The 23,155-nt window shown below is 39.4% G+C and overlaps 1 protein-coding gene across 1 annotated transcript in view; it reads left to right on the top strand.

The window, feature by feature from the left end:
- Positions 1-12,762: 12,762 nt before the first annotated feature.
- LOC140225564 (atrial natriuretic peptide receptor 2-like) overlaps positions 12,763-23,155 on the top strand; it is a 31,126-nt gene continuing 20,733 nt past the window's right edge. The window contains exon 1 of the mRNA XM_072304812.1: positions 12,763-12,953. Coding sequence (XP_072160913.1) covers positions 12,803-12,953 — 151 coding nt within the window. The 5' untranslated portion in view covers positions 12,763-12,802. The remainder of the gene's footprint in view (positions 12,954-23,155) is intronic.

Here is a 23,155-nt window from a genome sequence, read left to right as displayed (position 1 = left end):
TTTCGAGGCGAAGTAGGTACTGGCTTCAATAGAGGGGAAACAGGATGAGGCAATGCATCCCAGAGGCGTCATAACTTGTGATTTCTTGGAAACATATATTTCTGGGAAACGGGACGTTGAAGCTGCAGCTCATTTCTGCATCATTATTCTAAGTTTCTGCGTAGTTTTAAAAATTTATATTTTCAGGTGTGAAACAGAATTGCCTGAATATGTGAGTGCTTCGATGTTTCTTTTTGTTGTTACACACACACACCAAACAAAAATTAATTCTTATATTTTTTAACTAGATGCACTAACAAATAACTAATACTTCAAAATTTATGGGATATCTTTGAAAATTATATCTGTAACTGACGCAAAATCACAAGTTAGATTGAATGAATGCTCAAGTTTTGATTTGTTTATTGACTAAACGTACATACGAAGAAAAATATGAATTTTGGTCTTTTCGCAGTAGTTTTTTTTACAGTAGTTTTTTTTCACAGTAACATTTTTCACAGTAGTTTCTTGTTAGATTTTGCTTCAAGGAGGCGACAATTGTTCTCTCGTCGTGATGAAATCGTTTTAAAAACTTCATACTTCATTATACGTTTTCCTGGTGGCAAGGATAGTAATTTTATTACTGGAACTCCCTTTCTTCTCGTGATTAAGTTACGTAGCATCGTCAAACTCGCTTTTCAAAAGCCCTGGACTAAGCTTTTTCCGCTACATGGTGGAACAGAGTCAACAGTAGGGGCGCTGAACATTTATTTAACTTCTACCGAGAAAACCAAATTATCGGTTATTACTGGGATACCACAAAAAATGTTGTCTCTGTGGGATTTTTGATTCGTATAGTTTCATCCTGTATGTAACTATGGTTTCGAATTTGTTCAATTTTAAACTTGTTTAGGGATATGAATTTCAGTTAAAGGAAGTTGCCGCTTGTTGTACTCTCAAATCGTGCGAGGGAAGATGAGTGAAAAAAGACGGGGATAAAGAAGATTTACTACAAAATGTTAAGTATGCTGTGTGATCGTAGGAAAAAATGATCCATTTTACCTAGGTATTTCGCTTAGTCGTTCATCTGAACAAAACTAAACTATCCTTGTCAGTTTTGTTACGTTGCAATGAACTTCATACGATGCTAAAAATGTATCCAAGCAGGTTACATGGTCCATGGTCGTCTGTAAGTTTCTATACGGAAAAATCTCCTCATTTTCTTTGCCTTCTTCAACCTTCTTGTGGCAAAAAATTGTTCATTTTTCCTTCTAGAAGCAAACTGAAATGCAATCGTTCATTATTCAAAACGTCGCCGGGTAAGAACACTATTCTACCTTCAATATTCATTCTCATCTCAAAGTCTGTTACGAGCAGCGTTAATACTTGCTAAATTCTTCCAATGTATAATTAAGTTACAAATAATGGACGCCACTTCTTACCGTCATTTTGGTACCTGCGAGTTACTTTCAATGCTTGAACCGCGTCGTGTCTGTGAAACTTATGAACGTCACCCCCGTGAATATGAGCAACAAAATCCCCAGGGTCTCAGATACTTAATTTAAGTTTCGTCGTAGTTTTAGACGTGAATTTACATCTTGTCTTTTTCAAACATTAGTCCCCCAACTTTCGAAGAATTGCCACGTATGTCATTTTCGTACCATATAATTACAACCGTATTACAAACAGAGGCAGCATTTTAAATTAGAAGTAAGTAATGGTTTCAACAATTTTTTTCATTGCTTGGAAAAATTGATTCTTACTCGAGGATAATCAATAATCAATTTGCCAATCGACTACCGAATTGGTCTTATCAGGAATGTCAGTCCACCTTACTGCCGTGCTAAGGAAGAGCGCCACATAAGCATTCAAGCGTTGCCATATTCCCTTCAATAAAAGCCAAATTTACTGTAAAAATTCTGAATATTTTCCCCCCTGATTTTTCAGACAATTTTAATCGCAATTTAATCTAAAATATCTGGAGAATTTAAGGAGAAACATGCATAAATAACTTCGAAAATACATGTTTTATCGTGGGAAATTTCGTAACTCTCAAATGGTCTTACAACGTTCTGCCTTAGCCCGGCAGCTTAAGTCTTCCAAATTTTTAGAGGGCTCAATATGACAGCGTCGGTGACGGCGCCCCCGTTTTTACGACTTCGTCCTCCTAAAAAATTACGGAAACAATAAATAAACAAATAAAGTCTGGAATGGGCAGCCAATCACATGCAACTTGATATAGATCCCGTAGCGTTCGGCTTTCCACTTTGTCGCACAGTGACCTAGAGACATGATCAATGGGCTAAATACTATAAATTTGGGATCACTAATCGATCACGTAACCCGATATCGTCGTTACCTTCACGAAAGATCGTGATCGCATTTCAACGTTGCCAAATTTCCCCTGCAAAATTGCATTTTTCGTGGAGAATCGCGCCTATTTTAAACTGAAAATTTCACCGATTTTTATCCTCGTTTTTACGCAAAAATCATAGAAATTTTGTTCAAAAATTGCACGTGTTCATTATTTTGAAAAATGTAATCTTTTGCATCAATTTGGAAATCTTGGAATACAGTTACGCTTCCTCGCCCGGGAAACTACGATATTCAGGAATTTTGATCAAATTAAGTGATATCATTTACAATGTTGTTGATTTAAAGTTTGAGGCCCGTAAAATTTTGGCCAGCTATTTCCAACACGCGCAAACTGTCAATCCACGTTTAGATTTTATTTTGTTAGCACATTTATCGCTATAAATAAAATACAAAAAGCGTTTAATATCTACAAAACCAGAAATGCTGTCTTTATCAACGTTCCATTATTGATTGTTGACAAAGAGAAAATATTGTTCAGGGCATCAGGCTCTTTATAAAGCATTTTAGCAATCCGTTCAATGGAAAAAAAACAGTTGGTTCAGATTCATTCAACCTGGAATGCAGAGGGAACTTCCTTTGATAAAACGCAGTTTATCGATTGAAAACCTGGATTACTGGTCTGATTCCGACACGTATGTAAATTTCAGAATGCGGCTAGAAAAATGTAATAATTTTTTACATGTTTTCATCTCAAATTTTTATATGAAAAAACTTTTCACTCCATGAAAAGTCGGGAAAAATCACCTTTATTGAGGCATTGATATTTAAATTTAATGCTTGTTGAATACAAAGAGAGTTTTACTCTGTGGGAGCTTGTTAGTGCAGAGATTAAAACATATTTCATCCTCTGCTAGCCAATTGTTGAAATTTCGTCGTTGTAGGGGGGAAACAATTAGACTGTAAGTACTTTCATCGTATCAAAATGAAGTTTAATAACAAACTTTAATATTCTAAAACCACCCTTGAAGTATGTAGCTCTGTATAAGCTCCCTCGTATACGCTTTAATTGAACCGATGAACAATGTTTTTAACCTGTCGATAGGAGTCGCAAGTCAAAAGCGCCTTCAATTTTGCAGCGTAGGCAACAAACCTACTAGTTAGCACAAATTAATAGTTAGCCGCTTGAAAAACACACATTTATCTCGCTCTGTGAGCTTTAATTGAACCTAATAAACAATTTCATGAGCCTACTGTTTGGTATCGTCGATTTTAAATTGGCCCTCAATTTTGTCACTTAGGAATTTACCGAGAAGCGGCACAAATAGTTAGTTAGCTATTCAAAAGTACATCAATGGCTAAAGTGCCAAACGACGTATTGCGGCGTATTAACGACATTGCAGAATTCCTGTTATACTATACTTTTTCTTTGGAAAACTAATTAACGTAACTTCTTGAAAACTCCCTTGGTTTTTATCCCCTTTTAGCAGAATTTTCCGTGTAAATGGAGAACTTGTACAAGCAAATATTGCTTCATCTGAGAGTGCTCAATGAGCTGAGTTTGCAGTATTTTTCATCAGTTTATCTGAAGATGAAAATTGTACAAAAATAGATTTAACATTAAGAAAATCTGCCGCCTTGTGCCGTCATCAGGCGGCATTTCCCGTTTAAACACCGTGTATTTAGATTATTTTGTCGCGGTTCCTCCAAAAATTGGTTAATTTATAAGTTAAGGATATTCTCATGCTAAGTTCTCTCAGTTCCATTATAAACTCGAAATTTACAACATTCCAGACACCCGCAAATTCCCAATTTCAAGCCATTTAGTTGGCTTCTTGATCCTCGAAAAAAAAAAAAAAAAAAATAGGAGCGGGAATTATGTAACACTGCAATGGAGATACTTGGTCACATGGCACTTTGGTCATCAACTTGTACATTCATTTTGCTGCGTACCTTTTGATAGAGCCTAGTAAACGATGTGATGACCCTACTTGTTAATTGTACATTTTAAGTTTGCCTTCGGTATTCTTTCGTAGGCAAGAAAGTATCCGGGGAGCGTGAATAATTCCTCATGTTGACTAATTGCCTACGACATATCGACGGTGTAAGTCGGCAATCACATTACTCGTTTGCGGTGTCTGAAAATCTCCGCCTCTAAGTCATTTTTTTAAAGGAGAACAAATTGACATCATTCCTTGAAGTTTGTGCAGAATTTTCTTCGCATAGAGAAGAAAAATTAAGGCAGTTTTAAAGAAGTGCCGCGGCAGTGCCGTTGAGTAGTTTTCCGTTTAAAAAATAAAGTATGACAGGAAGTCTACGACGTCGCAAACCGAGTTATGTGATTGCCGAATTGCACCGTCGATGCGTATCTTATTGTTAGCCAAATTCATGAAAATTTTATTGATCTTAATGTTAAGGTTCAATAACCGGTTATAACAAATAATTCGGTTAAAAATAGACCTTCCATTGTGACAACCCGTAGAAATTATTGTAACCAAGGTTGGATTGATTTTGGCGCTTGAGGACACTCCTACTTAACTGGTAACTTTTTAAGACTCATAAGTTTTTAAGGTTTCGGTCGAGTTTGGAATCACTGTGCGTCTATCCGCTTACCCGATGTCTCCGGCGCGATGGCGCCGGCAACAACTCTCCTAATAGACCATGAATGCGACCTTGCCAAATCACAGGCAAGATTTATCGGAGAGTTCCAAGATGACGTCACAGATAAATGTAAATAATGGACCACTAGACAAGGTACGAATTTCAGCATTCTGATACATATTTCTTCACCAAAATTTCACGTAGAACACGATGCGCACAACAAAAATTACCGAAATCAACTCCTTACGATTATATTTAATGATTCTTGATGCGTGAATTCAAACCACCCGCTCATGAAAACTCAATGCTCTGCGTGATTCACATCGCGCGCTAAACGTTTATCATGACAGTCTCTGCGATATAAAAATCTGAAAACCTCAATCTTGACGGTTTGGTTCAGCTATAGCAAATTTCTTGTGGTTTGAACAACACATGATGAGAAATGAACATTGCTCGATTGAGAAGCTTGCTGAAACCGTTGTAGTGCGCGATTTGACTCAAGTAGAGCTTTGAGTTTCTTGTGAGCGGGCAGTCCAAATTCCTCGTAACCAATGTGAAATAAAAACGTTAATATCTTCGTTGGGAGTTAGTTTCAGTAATTTTCGTTGCACGAATCGTGTTCTACATGAAATTCTGGTTAAGAAACAAGTATCAGATTGCTTTAAATTCGTACCTTGTCTAGTGGTCCATTCAGCAATGCAAATGATTGTCTACGAGGAAATAAGAAAATTTTTTAGTTTACCAATTTTTGTACGGATTGGTTGCAGAAAAATTGAATCCATAATTGAATTTTAGGCGGAAAACACTCTCTAATCAACGACAACATACTGTGAAAATTGTGCTTGCTTAATTCCAGCATTTTAATCGGGTGAAGGAGAAGTTAAATCCGGAAATAAGCTCTATTCATCGACCGATGATGATTGACGAACAACTTTGTTGGCCATTTTATAAGCCTTATAAGAAGTGAAATTTTATTCATAGAAATAATTGAATTGAATGCTCCCCCATCCCGTAATGCAAATAATATAATACAAGTTCGTAACCCCTCCCTCTTAAAAAAAAGGAGGGCTATACTCTCCGCTCCCCCCACCCTTAGATTGGTGTTTCTTGATTCATTTCTGGATGAAAACTTGCGATGCCATGTCGGTTCCGCAAAAACTAAATCAAATGCGTGCTTTACAAACGACGGAGCGCAACAATTTTAAAAACAAATCACTCTTGATAATTTGAGGTCATAGGTTGCCTGACTTTTTGAGCCCTGGAAGCTATCCATACCCTAAACTAACCTCGAAATTACCGACGTGTCCATAATCTCCCTATCGAGGCATTCTAGCGTGTCGTTTTGGTATCGTCAGCTCGCGGCCAAAGGATTACAAGCGTCATGCAACGTTTAAAAATTTCCGCCGTCATTTTATTTTTTTACAGAGAAATTGTTGGTGGAATCTGTTTGAAAATTTCACGGATTTCTATCGGCATTGCAGAGAAAATTCAGTGAAATTTTTGGACAGCGTCGTTGAACAATCTCTCCGTAAAAAAATAAAATGGCTGCGGAAATTTTCAAACGTCGCATGGCGCTTGTGACACTTCGGCCGCAGGCACGTGACGGTATTCTCCCACGCAAGGGTGAAATTTCCCCAGGGTTCAATGAAACTGCACCGGTGCAAATTAACGCAAAGATCCATGGCAGTGGCGTGGCGTGCTTTGCGATAAATCGATTGATCTGCCATTTAAACCTATGGAAAAGTATCGATAACAGTGCGTTCACAGTGAACACCTTAATAATCGATTATTTACCACAGTTTCAAATGTGGAAACATCGATAGACCGAACAGCACGCCTCGCCACGCCCCTGGCAGTGGTGTGGCGTGCTTTGCGATGTATCGATTGATCTGCCATTTAAACCTATGGAAAAGTATTGATAAACAGGGCGTTCGCAGTGAACACCTTAATAATCGATTATTCACCACAGCTTCAAATGGGGAAACATCGATAGATCGAAAAGCACGCCACGCCACTGACAGTGCTTTGCGACGTATCGATTGATCAGCCATTTAAACCTATGGAAAAGTATCAATAAACAGGGAGTTTGCAGCGAACACCTTAATAATCGATTATTTACCCCAGCTTCAAATGAGGAAATATCGATGGATCGAAAAGCACGCCACGCCACTGATCCACGGGTGGCAAAGAACATGAAACCGGAAATCGACCGGGGTGCCGGGTACTCCCGGTAACCCCGAGGGGCTGCAACCATAGACACCCAACAGAGCCCGACTCTAGCTGGGGAGGGGATTGGGGGGCACCGGCCCCCGGCGGAATTTCCACACCGTTGCCAAATCTCTAAGCTTTTTGCACGTGCAGGATCGGGGCACGTCCGCCGGTCGGCAGCGACGCATCCCCCGATTGCAAAAATGCATTAGTTTAATGTGAATGGCGCGTTTACGGCGAACACACTTATTGTCGACTCCGCCCGGGGGCAATCGGGGAGGGCGGAGAACGTGAGACGGCGAGGGGGTGAGACGGCGGAGGGCAGTGGCGTGGCGTGAATTGCGATATATCGATTGTTATGCCATTTAACCCTATGGGAAAGAATCGATTATTAAGGTGCTCGCTGCGAACACCCTTTTTATCGATCCTTTTTATAGGTTTAAATGGCATAGCAATCGATATATCGCAAAACTCGCCATGCCACTGGCGGAGGGGGTGAAATACACTTTTTCATAGACGAAAGCACTCGAAAAATGATTCAGCGTATTTATTTATACGAGCGACGTGCTCGGGGAAATAATTCCCGGGCGGGGATGCCGTTATTCCCGCCGCGATCCCGCGGGTTCGCCGGGGAATCGGCGGTTTTCGGTGCGAGCGCACGGGGCTGCGAGACCCTTGATGTATGCCGGGCAAACAGCTTCATTCATTGAGCAAATCTTCGCGATAAACTGAGCGATCGGGGCGTGTAACCGCTCGGGGAAGGTCACGGTCGGGGTAAATTGATCATTTGGACTGAATGGGGCGCTAAACAACGTACGAACGAACTCTCGCGTGTTACCGAAGGGGCAATGAGTTCGAAAATCCAAAGTTCTCCGCACTGAAAAAAGAAATCTTAAATTTGCCGCCAAGAACTTTTTTTTTATCTTGCTTTAAGCTGACTTTTTCTTGATACAAGAAAAATAATGCTTGAGTTGAGCAAAAAAGTAGCTTATATTAATCAGAAAAATTCTTGATTTGAGAAGAAATATCTCTTGGCGGCAAATTTAAGATTCCTTCTTTTTCAGTGCGCTGGATTTCGCTAGAAAACAAGAAACAACACTGAGAAACTTACAATTTTTGTCTATTGCAGCCACCCGTTTCTACCAATAGGATTGCTTATTTCCCTTTGGTATTTTATATCTATTTATCTCTGAGATTTATAGACAAAGCGATCGGCGAAGAAGACCAACGGGATATGGAGGGATCCTATTGGTAGAAGCGAGTGGTTGCAATCGACAAGGGAGGTAGGTACTACAAATAGACAAACTAACACCCGTGTGTATTCTTTTTTTCTCAAAGCACGAAAGTCCCTCGCACACTTTCAATCGAGTGACGAAGACAAAAAGAGAGTTTTAGTCGAAAAACTTACTAAGTCCTAATATCTGTATTCAATTACGTTTATCATGATTTTTGAACTTAATAATAGGAAAAAGTGACTCGATTCAAGCAGAAATATGCTCAAATTTACCGCCGAGAAGATTTCTTCATGAATCAATAAAAAAAATAATGCTTGTTTAAAGAAAAAATATGCTTATATAAAAAGAAAAGTCACTTGCATCAAGCAGAAACTCGCTTTCATCGGCTACTTTATTCTTCTTTCAAGATAAAATCTTCTCGACGGCATACTTAAGAATATTACTGCCTAAATTGAGGCACTTTTTTTCTGGAATGAAATTCAAAAATTATCCTAAAAGTTATTAAAGGAAATACTAAGACTTAGTGAGCTTTTGGACTACCGCTCTCTTTTTGTGCCGTAGTAACGTGATTTATCTTGCGAGGAAAGCTCCATATTTTTAAAGAATGCCTGTCATTCTCAATATGTTGAAGCGCCTTCAATTTCACATGATACTGTGCAACACTTCTGTTGCGAAATAGTTGCTTGAGGTGCCGTGGCACGCTGCGGCTCGGCGGGCGAGCGGGCAGCGCCTACAAACCTAACAGGGATACTTCACGCATTGCGCAATGCGTGAAGTATCCCTGTTAGGTTTGTAGGCGCCAGCGCGCGTTACGCGCTGGCAGCAAGCTGCTAAGCACGCATTTAAAAATTAGACACTTTTTAACAACAGCTTATTTTACTCGTTTTTATCCAAAAAACACCGTTCGAATAGCACATGTGTTCGTCGTCACCATGCGGTAAGCTTTTGGATAGCATTTCGTCACCTTATTCCAACCAAAGTATCACAAGCGCCATGTGACGATTAATATCGGCCGCCATTTTAATTTTTTTACAGAGGAATTGTTGGATGCATTTTTTTGCAAATTTCACTTAATTTTATCGACAGCACGAAGTAAATTTAGTGAAATTTTCGGCCAGTTTCTTTGAAAAATGTCTCGGTAAAAAAAAATAAAATGGCGGCGGCAATGTTTAAACGTCGCATGGCGCTTGCGATACTTTGGAAGGTGACGACATGTTGTTTTTTAGGAGAGTCAGAATTAGTAGCTCTTCTTAGCAAAATGAAATCCAAATATGGCAGTCAGTGGACAAATAAATGACTTAAGTCGACAAAAACTTAAACTGTATGACCATATCTTCGCACCAATATTTTTTTTACGGATCTCTGTGCTAAATTCAGCACACTGGAAAAAAAAACACAGTGGATCTAGAGTCCAGACTCTTAAAAACATCGACAAGGAAAAGGACTCTTGATTAAATCAGATTCAAGCTTAAATCAAAAGGAAATCCGCTCAAATTAAGAAGCTTGGTTCTTGATTTAAGCTTAAATCTGATTGAATCAAGAGTATTTTTTCTTGTCGAAGTTTTTAAGATTCTGGACTCTAGATTCAATGAGTTTTTTTTCCAATGCACAAACTATAAAAAAATAAAATGGCGCCGGATATTTTTTAAAGGCCACATGGCGCTCGTAATACTTAGGTCGGATGGTGGCGATTTGTTATCCTGAGTTTTTTTCTGTTTACTGTAAGTACCCGATATTGCGCAAATTTGTGGACCATCTCTAAGAGAAATGAGATGAAACAGGAGCATTTGAATCTGTTCCTTTTCCTCCTACTAACCGCTGTCTCCATTCTTGGGAAAGGTGAGATTCCGCCTCCCTCTCAACGCCCCCAAGAGGGAGCGTCTCCGGGTAACTGCGGGGAATTGCAAATAACCCGCATATTTTCTCTGTTGCAGCAATTGCATTCCACTTCAATTTAAATCGTTGCCTACCTGACATAAAGGCGTAACTACACTCTGCAATAAACCCTGTCTTCCGTATGTTTCAATGCTTTCCCGGGCTCATCTCAATTTGTAGTTACGCCCTTACGTCGGCCAAGCGACGAAATATGCCTCAAGGGTGAGACAAGATTGGTGGGCGCGCAGGCTTGCTTCCACGTCGCACAGTGGACCGAGTCGATAGGAGATGTCGGACACAATTCGGAAACTATAAACGCTTATAACTCCGTTCGTACAAAACTTTGAAGTTCCAAAAGTGCACTGAGAAAAAGAATATTGCTGAAATTGCCGTGCACGCGGGTATTTCATGGCATGTTGTAGCTAAAAAACGAACGTGCAAACCATGCAGGTATAGGTAATCGCTACACAAATTTCAGCTAACTTACACACACGCGTGTATGTGATTTTGCTCTCTGAAAAGCTACGTCTGTTACCTTTTTAGTTATTCTTCCGTAAATTTCGCTATTTTTCCGTAAATTCCGCTATTTCAGCCTAACTATTGAGCTATTTTTACTGTTCGCAAAGTACCAATACCAAAAAATGCAGTTACACTTCCAAGCCACTCGATGAAAGATTAACTGCATGAAAGCGCGCAGATGTAGCAAATCGGTGTAGCAATTCGTGCTAGTCGGTCACTTGATTCAACACCGTGCACGGATAAGAAAGCTTTACGAAGTGAGGCAAATTTTGCTCCACCCTAAATCGGTGAATTAGCAATCCTTTTTTTTTTTCAGTGATGGTTTCGTCGGTTTTCTCGTGAAATTTTCTTTCAAAAGCACCCCATGAACTTTAAATTGTGACGAAATAAACAACAAAATTTGGAGTTTTTGTAAACAATTTCATGTCCGACCTCTCTAGTTGACTCGATCCACTGTGCGTCGCATCAATTCAATTTGAAATTCTGAGAAACTGAACGACGCTACATTGAGAGAGAAAATAACCCATGAGTTTGGTTACTACGGAAGTGGAACACAAAGTAACCAAAGCCTTGGGTTGAAACTGGGGTTTCTCGGTTTTTCTATTGTCTTTTGTGCTGCAGTGATTTACACAAAAATCAGTATTTAAGCAGACCACTCGCACAATTTTCAGCAGTATGCTGTATACTTCATTTTCATTTGCTGACGCTGCGAGTTCCACTCATTGGAGGCAACAAGAGGCTCCAACGCGGACCATTCGCCACCACAGCGCCTTCGACATCGCAGTCATGCTTCAAGCACTACACCGTTACTCAAGCGGTCCGTTGTGCAAATTGCCTAAACTGCTCCTACATGAGTGTACATACACCGTGTATTGAGGTGCACACCGTCCACCCGCGACCCACGCTGCCGTGTTAAGGAAATACGCCGTATGAGCATTCAAATGTTGCCAAATTCCCTCTCAGAAACTGTTTATACTTGAGAAAAGTCAGGGATATTTTTCCTAGAAATGCTCTGACTTTTTAGGTCAAATTACAAACAAAACAGGGGCGAGGCGTGAATGATCAGTTTTCCATATCTTCCCATATAAAGTTACGGTAAAGAATCTATTATTAAGGTATCCGTTGCGATCACCCTGTTTTTTATCCTTCCCCAAAGATTTAAATGGCAGATAAATTGATACATCGCAAAAACGCCATGCATGCCTATAGAGCGAAATCCTTTGAACAATTGGAAGGGAAATGTTCACAGGTTTTCCTGATAATTCGTGATTTTCGAAAGAAATTTGGCAACGTCTGGTGGTTCGTGCAGCTTTCTTCCTTAGCATGGCAGCATTGCCATTTTTATAGCCTTAAGTTCTCCGTGACATCCTCGTCCATACTCTCCATATGAACGTATTTTTGTCAAACGGAACTAGGCGCCAATTTGAGTTCCTTTTGAGGAATTTAGAATGCCGGATAGCGCGTTCTGTCAAACGGAACTAAGCGCCATGGAAAAGCATTGCGAGCATTAGACGGAATGAGCCTGACGCCCGGCTTCGCCGCCAATCCAAGCCCCCCTCTACCTTCCTCCCCGATGGTGCTTAGTTCCGTTTGACAGAAATACGTTCATATACACGGAGAAAAAAACCTAGTGCATAGGACCCGAAGTTTAGGTTAGGAAGTTTTCGGATTGAGCATCTGAACACTTTAGGTTCAGCTGTCGAGGTTCGGATCACACATCTGAAACTTCTGTTCTTACATCTGAAGTACTTCAGATGTAAGAACCGAAGTTTTTCGGATGTGAGAACCGAAGTTTTTCGGATGTGAAAACCGAAGTACTTAAGATAACTGAAGTTTCAGATGTGTGATCCAAACCTCAGCAGCTGGACCTAAAGTGTTCAGATGCTCAATCCGAAAAGTTCAGAGATCCATATGACCTAAACTTCGGGTCCCACGCATGAAGTTTTTTTCTCCGTGTATAAATATACTTTAGCCTATACGATGGGTTTGTTGTTTTTCTTGTTCGATGGCTTTGTTTAAATTTTTGGATGTTTATTTCTTTTGTCCAGGTGGAGACAATCGGTGATGCGTACATGGTAGTGTCAGGGCTCCCCGTGCGCAACGGTCTAGAACACGCGAGAGAAATCGCGCTGATGTCTCTAGAGTTACTGAAGGCTGTGAAGACTTTCACCATAAAGCACAGACCTGACGACAAGCTCAAACTCCGAATCGGAATTCACTCTGGTGAGTCGCTTATCACTGAAAAAAAAGTAGCTTGGATCAAGCATGATGATTCTTGAATTTGCCGCCAAGAATCTTTTTTATCTTGCTTTAAACTGACTTTCTCTTGATACAAGAAAAATAATGTTCGGGTTAGGCAAACAAGTAGCATGTATTAACCAGAAAAATTCTTGATTTAAGAAGAAATACCTCTTGGCGGCAAATTTAAGATTCTTTTTTTTCAATGATGTGCCATTTTCGACCCATAGTAATAGTATATTCGACTACATATTGCAATAAGGAGTGAACATTCTAGGTTTAATAAAGAAAAAATGTTCGTCCTTTTACAGGGTGATTCTAAAAACCCTGCAACACCAGCATCACTGCCATGCTGAGTAAATACACCATGTAAGCATTTGAATTTCATCAAATTTCTTCTTCGGAAATATTTATTTTATTCATAAAAACTCCTATCTGCCTAGGGGAGCAAAGGACAACTACGCTGTTTCTAAAATATGTCGTAATTAGTAGCTCTTCATTGCAAATGTGGTCCAAATACAAGTGCCTTATTGAAAAATGAAGTCATTTTAACTGATGTGGTACTGTTGAGTACAATAAAATGTTAAGACCTATCGATGGCGTAAGTCCGCAATCACATATCGACGGTGCAAGTCGGCAATCACATAACTCGTTTGCGGTGTCTGAAAATCTCCGCAACTATGTTATTTTTTAAAGGAGAACAAATGGACATGATTCCTTGAAATTTTTGCAGAATTTTCCTCGCACATAGAAGAAAAATCACGTCAGTTTTAAAGAATTACCGTTGAGTAGTTATCCGTTCAAAAAATAAAGTATGACAGGAAGTCTGCGACGTCGCAAATCGAGTTATGTGATTGCCGACTTTCACCGTCGATATCTCGTTTGCGGTGTATGAAAATATCCGCCTGTATGTTATTTTTTTAAAGGAAAACAAATTGACGTCATTCCTTGAAGTTTATGCAGAATTTTCTTCGCAGAGAGAAGAAAAATTACGGCAGCTTTAAAGAATTGCCGTTGAGCAGTTTTCTGTTTAAAATAATAAGGATGGAAGGAAGTCTGCGACGTCGCAAACCGAGTTATGTGATTGCCGACTTACACCGTCGATATGTTTCATAAACAAGATCCAATAAGATGCGATAAGTTCCAATCTGATAGACTTTCTGCAGTAGCTGCTGGATGAAACGCGGTCAGCAGTATTGATTATTGCAACTTGGCAGCGCTGAAGTTCATCAATTTAAATGTATGCAAAACAATTGAATCCAAGCGAGGAGGCTCTCTCATCTGAAATCGATATTCCAATTGATTTAAATGGAAGGAAAACAGTATTTCCAGCTTACAAGAATCAAAGGAACTTTGCATCCTGCAGTTCAAAAACACGTCTTAATCAGAACTAGAGATTTCTTCAATTTTATTCTAAAACTTTGATCAACTTAATCTCATTTGGATAGAGTTAAGCAAAACATTCATATCTACATTGCAGTGCTCCAAACTCTCAGCACTTATTTTAATTGTTTGGAACGAAACCAATCAACGTTATCGTATATTTTATAGAAATAATTTTTGCATTGGCAAAAAGAATGCAACAATTTTCGAGTCGGGATGTTGGTAGGTACCCTTCCAAAAAATTAAAATAGGAGATGAGAGCTAGAAACACTGCAACACAGATCAAGCAGAAGTGACTGTTTTGCTTAACCTCGTCATCTCATGCAGATATGTGAATCCATAGGCCTTAAGTGTGCCTTTAATATTGAATGATAAACCACAAGTGATCCGCGGTGAACGGTATCCGTAAAAAACCCGATTTTTCACAAAATGGAAGAAGAAAAAAAACTATTAAAATCCTCAAAGTCTTGATAAGTAGTATTGAGAAGTCAATTCGAGCAGCATCTCAGCCTTTGCCCACATTTTTGGAGGGTATATCGTAGAGATACTTTTAAAAAATTAAAGCATTTCTAGGTAAATTGACAAAGTTTCAATAAAACGTAGTAATATTTTACTTCATTAGTAGAATAAACAACGCTGGAATTAACTGAATAAGTAATAGAAAGAAGCAAACCGTCCTCTCTTATTGTTAGTGGTGCAGGTGAAAAAAAAAAATGAATTTGAGTGTAGCGCCTGGATACAACTATTCGAACTCCATGGATGTCCGTGTTGCATATACACGGGATTGAAGGCGTTTTGACTTCCAGGCATTAGCGCTTCACCTGCGGCCTGTGGCGCGTGGCGCACATTGGGACGAACCCATTACAAAAACGGGACATTCACGGTAAAAATGAAAATCATTAAAAGCAAAAACCAAAGGTGTAGAAGTTACCTGGAGGGTCTAAACTTCCAGAATAACGAAGATTTTAACAATTTAATTGAGGAATATTCAAATGACAGGCGTAGAGAAACGCGTGTTTCGGTAAGATGAAAAAAAGATGTAAAAGCGCACTTATACAAATGTTGCTCCTCTAGCTTTCGAGATGATTTTAAATGCAATTTTTTGCCATAACAATTGAATACAAACATAGACTATTCGTTTACGTCTTTGGTGACGATTCATTTTTACTTCTTGGGGGTCAGAGAGTGAATTAAAAATCGACAAGTCAAAAAACTGAAATTCAAACTTCAATTAGAGTTTTAAAAAAATGTCCAGACTTGTCCAAGAAACGGTTTGCAAATCGAGATTCTATGTATCCTTAGCTTTCAGAATCATATTAGTTTTCATCCGACTTCTTCCGACTTTGGAAGTTACAAGGGAAAACATGAGCGCGGTTCGCTTAAAATCGAGCGCTTTCACAGGCCAAATTGACGGTTGAGGTTGAGCGCAACGGGCTGCGTGGCTGCGTTGCTGGCCGCCGCGCCGCGCCGCCCTGCGTTGCTTATCAGCTTCCTGCGATGCTCATCTGATATCTAGGATACTGATTGCTATCGTCTTTTCTTTTAGACCGATTTTTTATTTTGAATGTTCAAAGAATCGGATGATGTCGTGATGGAAACGGTGTTTAGAATCGAGGCTGAAATTAAGAATTTAATTTCAACCAAAGTAGACAGTTTGACAGTGTCCCATGAATTGTATTCCACCATGTTCGATGGGAAAATATGCAATGTATTAAGGGGCAATAAATCCTCATTCTTATGAACGGTATCTCAGAAGTGCAGAAAAGACCCCTAAGAAACTCGGAGTTTCTAAAATATGGAATTTTGCCTTGGCATCTCAAGATTAGAACTTTTGAGTGTCTGTTGCATATTTCGTATGATCAGGATTTTAGAAAATGACGCTCAAAAATGTAAGAAGAAAAGTCCTTGAAAAAAACGGGAAAAAACAGCATCTGTGTCAAAGAATGATAATATTTGGGAGCAACTTATTCGTTTATGATTTTCGGATTCACTTTAATGTCTGCCCATTGATGACCTCATTCCCCTATAGTCAAATATCGCTGCGGTTTTTGCGATAGGTAAGAAGATGGTGGGGGGGGGGGTGGTTTTATTCTTACTCAAGACATTTCTCAATTTCAGGATAAGTGAATTCATTTTCTTTTTCAATGAAAAAAAGCAAACGACACGCGCGTTAAATCTCTACTATAATCATGCTAATCTGTTTATCAAATACATTAAAACAGAGATTTGGCAACACAATGTTTTGGCGGGATTGTCACTATGAACCAAATACTGAACATGATATTGGATTCCTTTTCCCAAAAAGACCGAAAATGTCAAGTTTTGAGAAGATCGGCGAAAAATTATCGTTTAATGTGCGAATGTCCCGTTTTGACACCTTTTCGTCCCACTGTGTGGCGCTGGCGGGCAGTTCTGCAGCAAAGAGCCAAGAACATAGAGCAATGTCATTCAATGAGCATTCATTGCATCTGCAAGTCTTTTATATTATAAATACTTAATTTAGGGCACGAATAGTTACACAAAGACGTAAACCAAGGTACCTTTTGTGCATCAGTTATGCTATTAATATGTGCTGAGCGTGATGTTTAAAGCATAACTTTTCGAGCCTAAGATATGTCTTCGCGGAACAAATGAAGTAATAAAATCGCACTGTCTGATCTTCTCAATAAAACTGCCCGCCTGCGCTGTCCCACTGCAGGTGAAGCGCTAAGTACCTAGAAAGTCAAAACGCCCTCAACATTGTACGTATGCAGCACGGACTAGTTTAGTGAAATTCATCTAGTGTTCATCGCGTGGGTTTCTAACTGAGGACGTCTCGACGTGTTTCTCATACACCCTAACTTATTAAGTTTTGGTGGTTTTGTCGCGGGCAATTTCAGCCAATTGGTTTCATAATTTTTGTAAACTTTACGGTTACAGTGGGACCTTGATTCGTTTAAACCTAAAATTACCTCATTATTACCCGAAGATTATGGCGAAGATTTCCCCCAAAAATTTTGAGGAAGAAAATTACCCATACTTAAAACACCGAAACAGTGTTGGGATGGTCCTAATTTTGCAATTTAAGTAACGTAATTTCGAGAAAGAACAATTCAAAGTAAATATTTGTTACCTTTAGAGCGCAAACCCTGGATTAAACTTCTCCCTCTTATGTTTGCCACAAAAATATACTTAACTGCACTTACTTCGACGAAAAAGCACAAACAATTCACAAAAAATTTCTTTAACAAAAAAACCTATGATAGTGACAGAGATTACATATAACACATGTAATATAATTTTACGTAGAATTCTATTTCCATCAAGATTTTTTTCACAAATTTCAATCGAAGATTTAATCCGATTTTATTTTTTTCTACCTTCCATTCATTTCTTTTACCCTGCTCGACAAAAATCTTTTTACTAAAAATCTTGCTTGCGTGAATTAACGTAATTTTGACCTTGGGCTCATCGATTCTCAATAACCACCAGAAAATGTGGTACATTTATCGTATACTGCCCATGTATAATGTTTTTCAATCATCTCTGATGTGCAGTCGAAGTTAGTATCGTATACAAAGCTCTCCCTCTTTCGTCTTAAAACCGCATGTCAATAAATGAAGTAAACTATTACGTGACCGTCATCTCACTCACTCTTTCTCTTTCTCTCTCCAGCGTGATGTAATCAGTGGCGTGGTGTGCTTTGCGATACATCGATATTTCTCCATAGGAAGCCATGGTAAAGACTCGAGTATTAAGAGGTTCGTTGCGAACAACCCGTTTTTCGATCTTTTTCCATAGGTTTAAATGGTAGATCAATCGATATATCGCGCATAGCACACCACGCCACTATCGATATTTCCCCATTGGAAGCCATGGTAAAGAATCGAGTACTAAGATGTTCGTTGCGAACACCCCTTTTATCGATATTTTTCCATAGGTTTAATTGGTAGATCAATCGATATATCGCATAGCACGCCACGCCACTATCGATATTTCCCCATGGAAGCCATGGTAAAGAATCGAGTATTAAGATGATCGTTGAGAACACCTCTTTTATCGATATTTTTCCATAGGTTTAATGGGCCTGTTGCATGCAAGAGATACAGCCGCGCGAATAGACTTTTTAAAGGTTAAATGACACGAAAATTACGATGGTCACATTAAAAAAGTCTGAAATACACTCCTTACTGCGCAATTTGCGTTGTTAGGAACGCGCTTTTTCAAATTTCCCGCGTCTGAGGGCAGTTTTCTAATCACCGGAAACGAGCAAACGGCGGGCTCGGTGATTTCCGGAAGATGCCGATTCGTTGTTGTTGTTGTTATTTTTTCCTTCAGTTTGTTTACAAACCCAACATGATCTCCTATAGTGGTCCATATACGCTTTATGCGCTAACCAAATCGATCAACTTTTAAATATCCAACGCAATCCTCCTACATTTCATTTCACGATATCACGAGCTCCGATTTTCAGGTTATGTTGTCAGTTTTAGTTGACCGGAAATAGCCGCGAGTTGCCGTTAATTGTTTCCGTTAGAAAACTGCCCCCAGACGCGGGAAATTTGAAACAAGCAGTTCCAACGCCAAAGCGTTGGAGGGCGCTTCTTTAACACTGCGCATGCGAGGAACGTTTTCATACGGCCAAGCGAGAGTATTGCGGACGGACGATGTATAACAAATTGCCTACGTGAAGGTGGTCCGGCAGCAACATACCCACCGCTAGTCTCTGGAAAACAATAGAAAATAGTAGTTGCGTACGTTGCCAGCGAGCGCATCTGTTTCAATTACCTAGCATCGAGTCGGGCCTCTAACTTTCTATTCTCTCTGACATAACCTTAAACCTTTTTAGCGGCTCTGGTGCTTGCACTAGAGCTGCTATTCCGGACGGTCCCAGCTGGGGAGTATCAATGCAGCATGTTACATTGTAGAGACCGCGCGTTGGTTGATGGGAATCGGCGCCATTTTCGGCTATGTTCCTTGTCATGACTTTATTTTATTGCATACTGTTTTATTGTTAGTCAATGCTATGTTGTGTATTGTATTTTTGGAATCATGGTGATACGGTCAACAATTCAAAACTTGTTTGTGCTTTTATCTCGTGATGGAAAAAATGTACTTTACGTTCAAAATTTGAAAATTTGAATTTTAAAGTTTTCGCGGTTAAGGAAGCTTTAACCACTGGGTTGGAGCTTCCTAGTCATATTACTTGATATCAGCTGATAGCAAACAAAGGTTACCAGGGAAACCGTAAACGTCTAACAACTATCGTGGCCATTGGGGCGATTATTGAAATGATATCGACTGAATGTCGCCGCTTACGACAGGACATAGCCCTATCTTAACTGTGTAATATATCGCAATTCGATATTGTTTTGATTTTTAAAAGGAGCAATTCATTAGCACTGCTTTCAGAGAGCGCCAAAATTCAAACGAGCCAATCAGATTTAAATATTGCAAATCGCTACATCGAATGACATCATGATTCTTCGTTAAAAACGGCGCTTTTTGCAAAATCTAGGGATTTTTTAAGTATATTTGAGCAAATCTGGGGATTTAGGGATTTTTAGCGAAATCTAGGCATTTTTTTTCTTCCCCGCTAGGGATTTAATATCGGAAGACTGGCTTCCAGTATCGTAGCGTTGATCGTCGCTGATGTCGAAATGGAACCTAATGCCGGACTTACTGTAACACCTCCATTCCTCAATTCCGGTGAGGAATACGTCTCTACCCTTAACTCAATATAAATATACAAATTGATAAGTGAGTACTTTAGTCTCCTGAAAACAGAATTGCGAAACTTAAAATTGGAGAAAAATGATGAGTAAATGAAAAAATGGAACCAATTGATGGGATATGTCGCATGCCATTCTGACACAAAATATGGCGTCTATCGAATCACCTTAACTAAATAAAATAACCAAATTTTCAACTCTCAAACTATCAACTATCAACTATCAAATTTCAAACTATCAAAATTTCCAACAATGACAAAAATGATTGTAATATACCTATAATGTAATGAAATATACACGCTCTAATCATTTAATTTGTATTACCTTTATGCACTGTACCTACATGTTATACTATTTTTATAATAAATTTTGCCAACATGCTTTTCAATTCAGTCTACAACATTTCATTCCGACGTGGCAATAATGATTTATAATGCCCCTAATCCATTAAAATGAATTACAATAGTAATGCCGCATTATAATGTCGTATTATACATCGCAACGATTCATGTCCTACTGATTATTGATTATTGTAAGATGAATTCTGTTTTCTCTGATTGTATGTTTCATACGTGCGAAGCAAGTACGGGTCACTAGAAACGTGGTTCGTACGGGTGGCTGATGAAATTGATCTTCGAATACCTTTTGATGAGCTAGGGAAATGGAACCATCTGCATCTCATGGACAATAAATAGTTGCCGTAATTAAGGTCATCCCGTGATTAAGGTGCCGTGATTTAAGTCATAAATTCTTCATCTAATTCTTGATTCATCTCCAAAATGTCTGCTAAAGCTTTCATGCGCTTCTCCTTGTATGCATGAATGAGCAAATTGGGTACCGAACAAGCGGACACTTTTTGAAAATTTAGATGATTCTGGACAATATCGTACAGAAGTCCACGAGCTGCAGATAGAACCATTACCTCTAGCTCATCAAAAGTTATTCGAAGATCATTCAACAACCTCTTTGACAAGTTGCAAAAACTTTTCGTTAACAATAGTGTCACACGGTACTAGGAATATTTACTATTTAACGAACCTTATATTTCCCTGACTCAGTCCTAAATTATAGAAGTATGCGTTACTTTTCCAGCAATCCAAAAAAAACAATTATACAAAAAACCAATACCTACACTTTCAGATATAAAAATGCAAATTTTTTGCAGCCTCGCTAAACGACTTATCAACCAGAGATTTTTTAGGAAGCGGACCTCCAAAGAGCTTTCAAAATTAAAAGTATACAACAAGTGATAATGCCATGTATTCGCCATATCAAAGCCCAATACACATTTATACACCGGCTACGTAAATCTGCTAAGTTACAAAACATGAATCGACAGTTGTCGGATTGTACATCAATGACAAAATGTGTCTAGGCCCTCATTCTTGACTACAACTACTGCCCCTAGAGCCGCTCTCCGACGCCAATGCGTTGGAGCTTCCTGCTTGTTTTTTTTTTTTTTTGCTGGTTTAGTGGCTTATATTCCGTTGGAACCTACAGCCATCGATAGACAGTATTTATTGTCCTTAGACATCATGGGATTTAGGCACATCCATGCTCCAGGCTTTCAAATTTTCAGGGATTAAGGCCGAGTGGAATCTGTTTCTGCAGATCCACTCGTCAGTTCCATGAAAATTTGTCGCCACCACCGGGATTCGAACCCGGGACCTATTGGCCTAGAGTCAGACGCGCTGACCACTAGGCCAACCTGGCCGGCAACCTTAAACCTTCAACCCAGAGCCGCAAACAGCTGACGCTTGACGATGCTTGTCTCTGACGATGCTGCGCCGAGAAAATGAACCAATCACAAAATAGCACAGTAATACGTCACTAAAATGAAGAGATCACGTGACTGTTCGTGATTTTTTCGAATCAATCTGAAACTACAACCTCGAATATGAGGCATTTAAGCATAACGAAGCCCCAAAATAGTTTAACCAGGTAATACGTCCGTGCGAGATTGTTATGCTTAAAAGCAAGACATTTCACGAAAACTTTTACGAATACCAGATGCAGAAAAAAATCAAATTTTCCCGGGTGTACCAGAATGGCGTCATTACCCATAAGGCAAAACGGTATGTAGTATAGTACATGTTACATCGGGGGAGTCGAACGGCTGGAAAGGGCGCATCTGGTACCCAGAAGCGCCTAAAAGCGCGTTCCTAACAACGCAAATCGCGCAGTAATAAGTGTATTTCAGACTTTTTTAATGTGACCATCGTAATTTTCGTGTCATTTAACCTCTGAAAAGTCTATTCGCGCGGCTGTATCTCTTGCGTGCAACAGGCCCATTGGTAGATCAATCGATATATCGCATAGCACGCCACGCCACTGGATGTAATGTCTGGCGCGGAGACCGAAAAAAAGTTTGCACAAAAATAACATTTTATACTAAAAAAAAAAAAAAAAAAAAAAAAAAAAAAAAAAAAAAAAAAATCCTCTGGAAACTTCCGGAAGCGTCACGTGCGTTTTCAGCCGAAAGCGAGAGATGCACACTCGCTCATTCATTCTGGTTAATCCACGCGTGCATGCAACAAACTTCCCGGAAATCTGCATAAATCCATCGCACTGTGGATGTGTAGCGGACTTGACGGGGAAAACGTAATGCCGAAATCGCGCCAATAGAACACACATATTTAAATTATACTACACTGGAAAAAAAATAATCTCAAATGTGCCGCCAAGAAGTATTTCTTCTTAAATCAAGAATTTTTCTGGTTAATATAGGCTACTTCCTTGCTTAACTTAAGCATTATTTTTCTCGCATCGAGAAAAAGTCAGCTTGAAGCAAGGAGAAAAACATTTCTTGGCGGCAAATTCAAGAATCATCATGCTTGATCCAGGGTACTTTTTTTTCAGTGTGCCTCGATTTTTAATCGCGGAATTACACCGATATTTTTACCACCGCACGCTGGCCGGCAAAATATTTACACAATGCACCGAGAGAACGCATTAATAAGTAAGGGGTTACATCCCTGACAATTTCCCGGCCCTTGAGAGCGCTTCTTGAATCTAAATCGAAAACCCGAATCAAGCGGGCTCATTTAAAAAATGGGCCCAGGGCCAGATTTAGGGGGGAGCCACATGGGCCGC

The sequence above is a fragment of the Bemisia tabaci genome, chromosome 10 (assembly GCF_918797505.1).
Source record: "Bemisia tabaci chromosome 10, PGI_BMITA_v3".
NCBI classification, from domain to species: domain Eukaryota; kingdom Metazoa; phylum Arthropoda; class Insecta; order Hemiptera; family Aleyrodidae; genus Bemisia; species Bemisia tabaci.
Note: the sequence above shows the minus strand (reverse complement) of the source record. Positions and strands in the feature narration are given on the sequence as shown.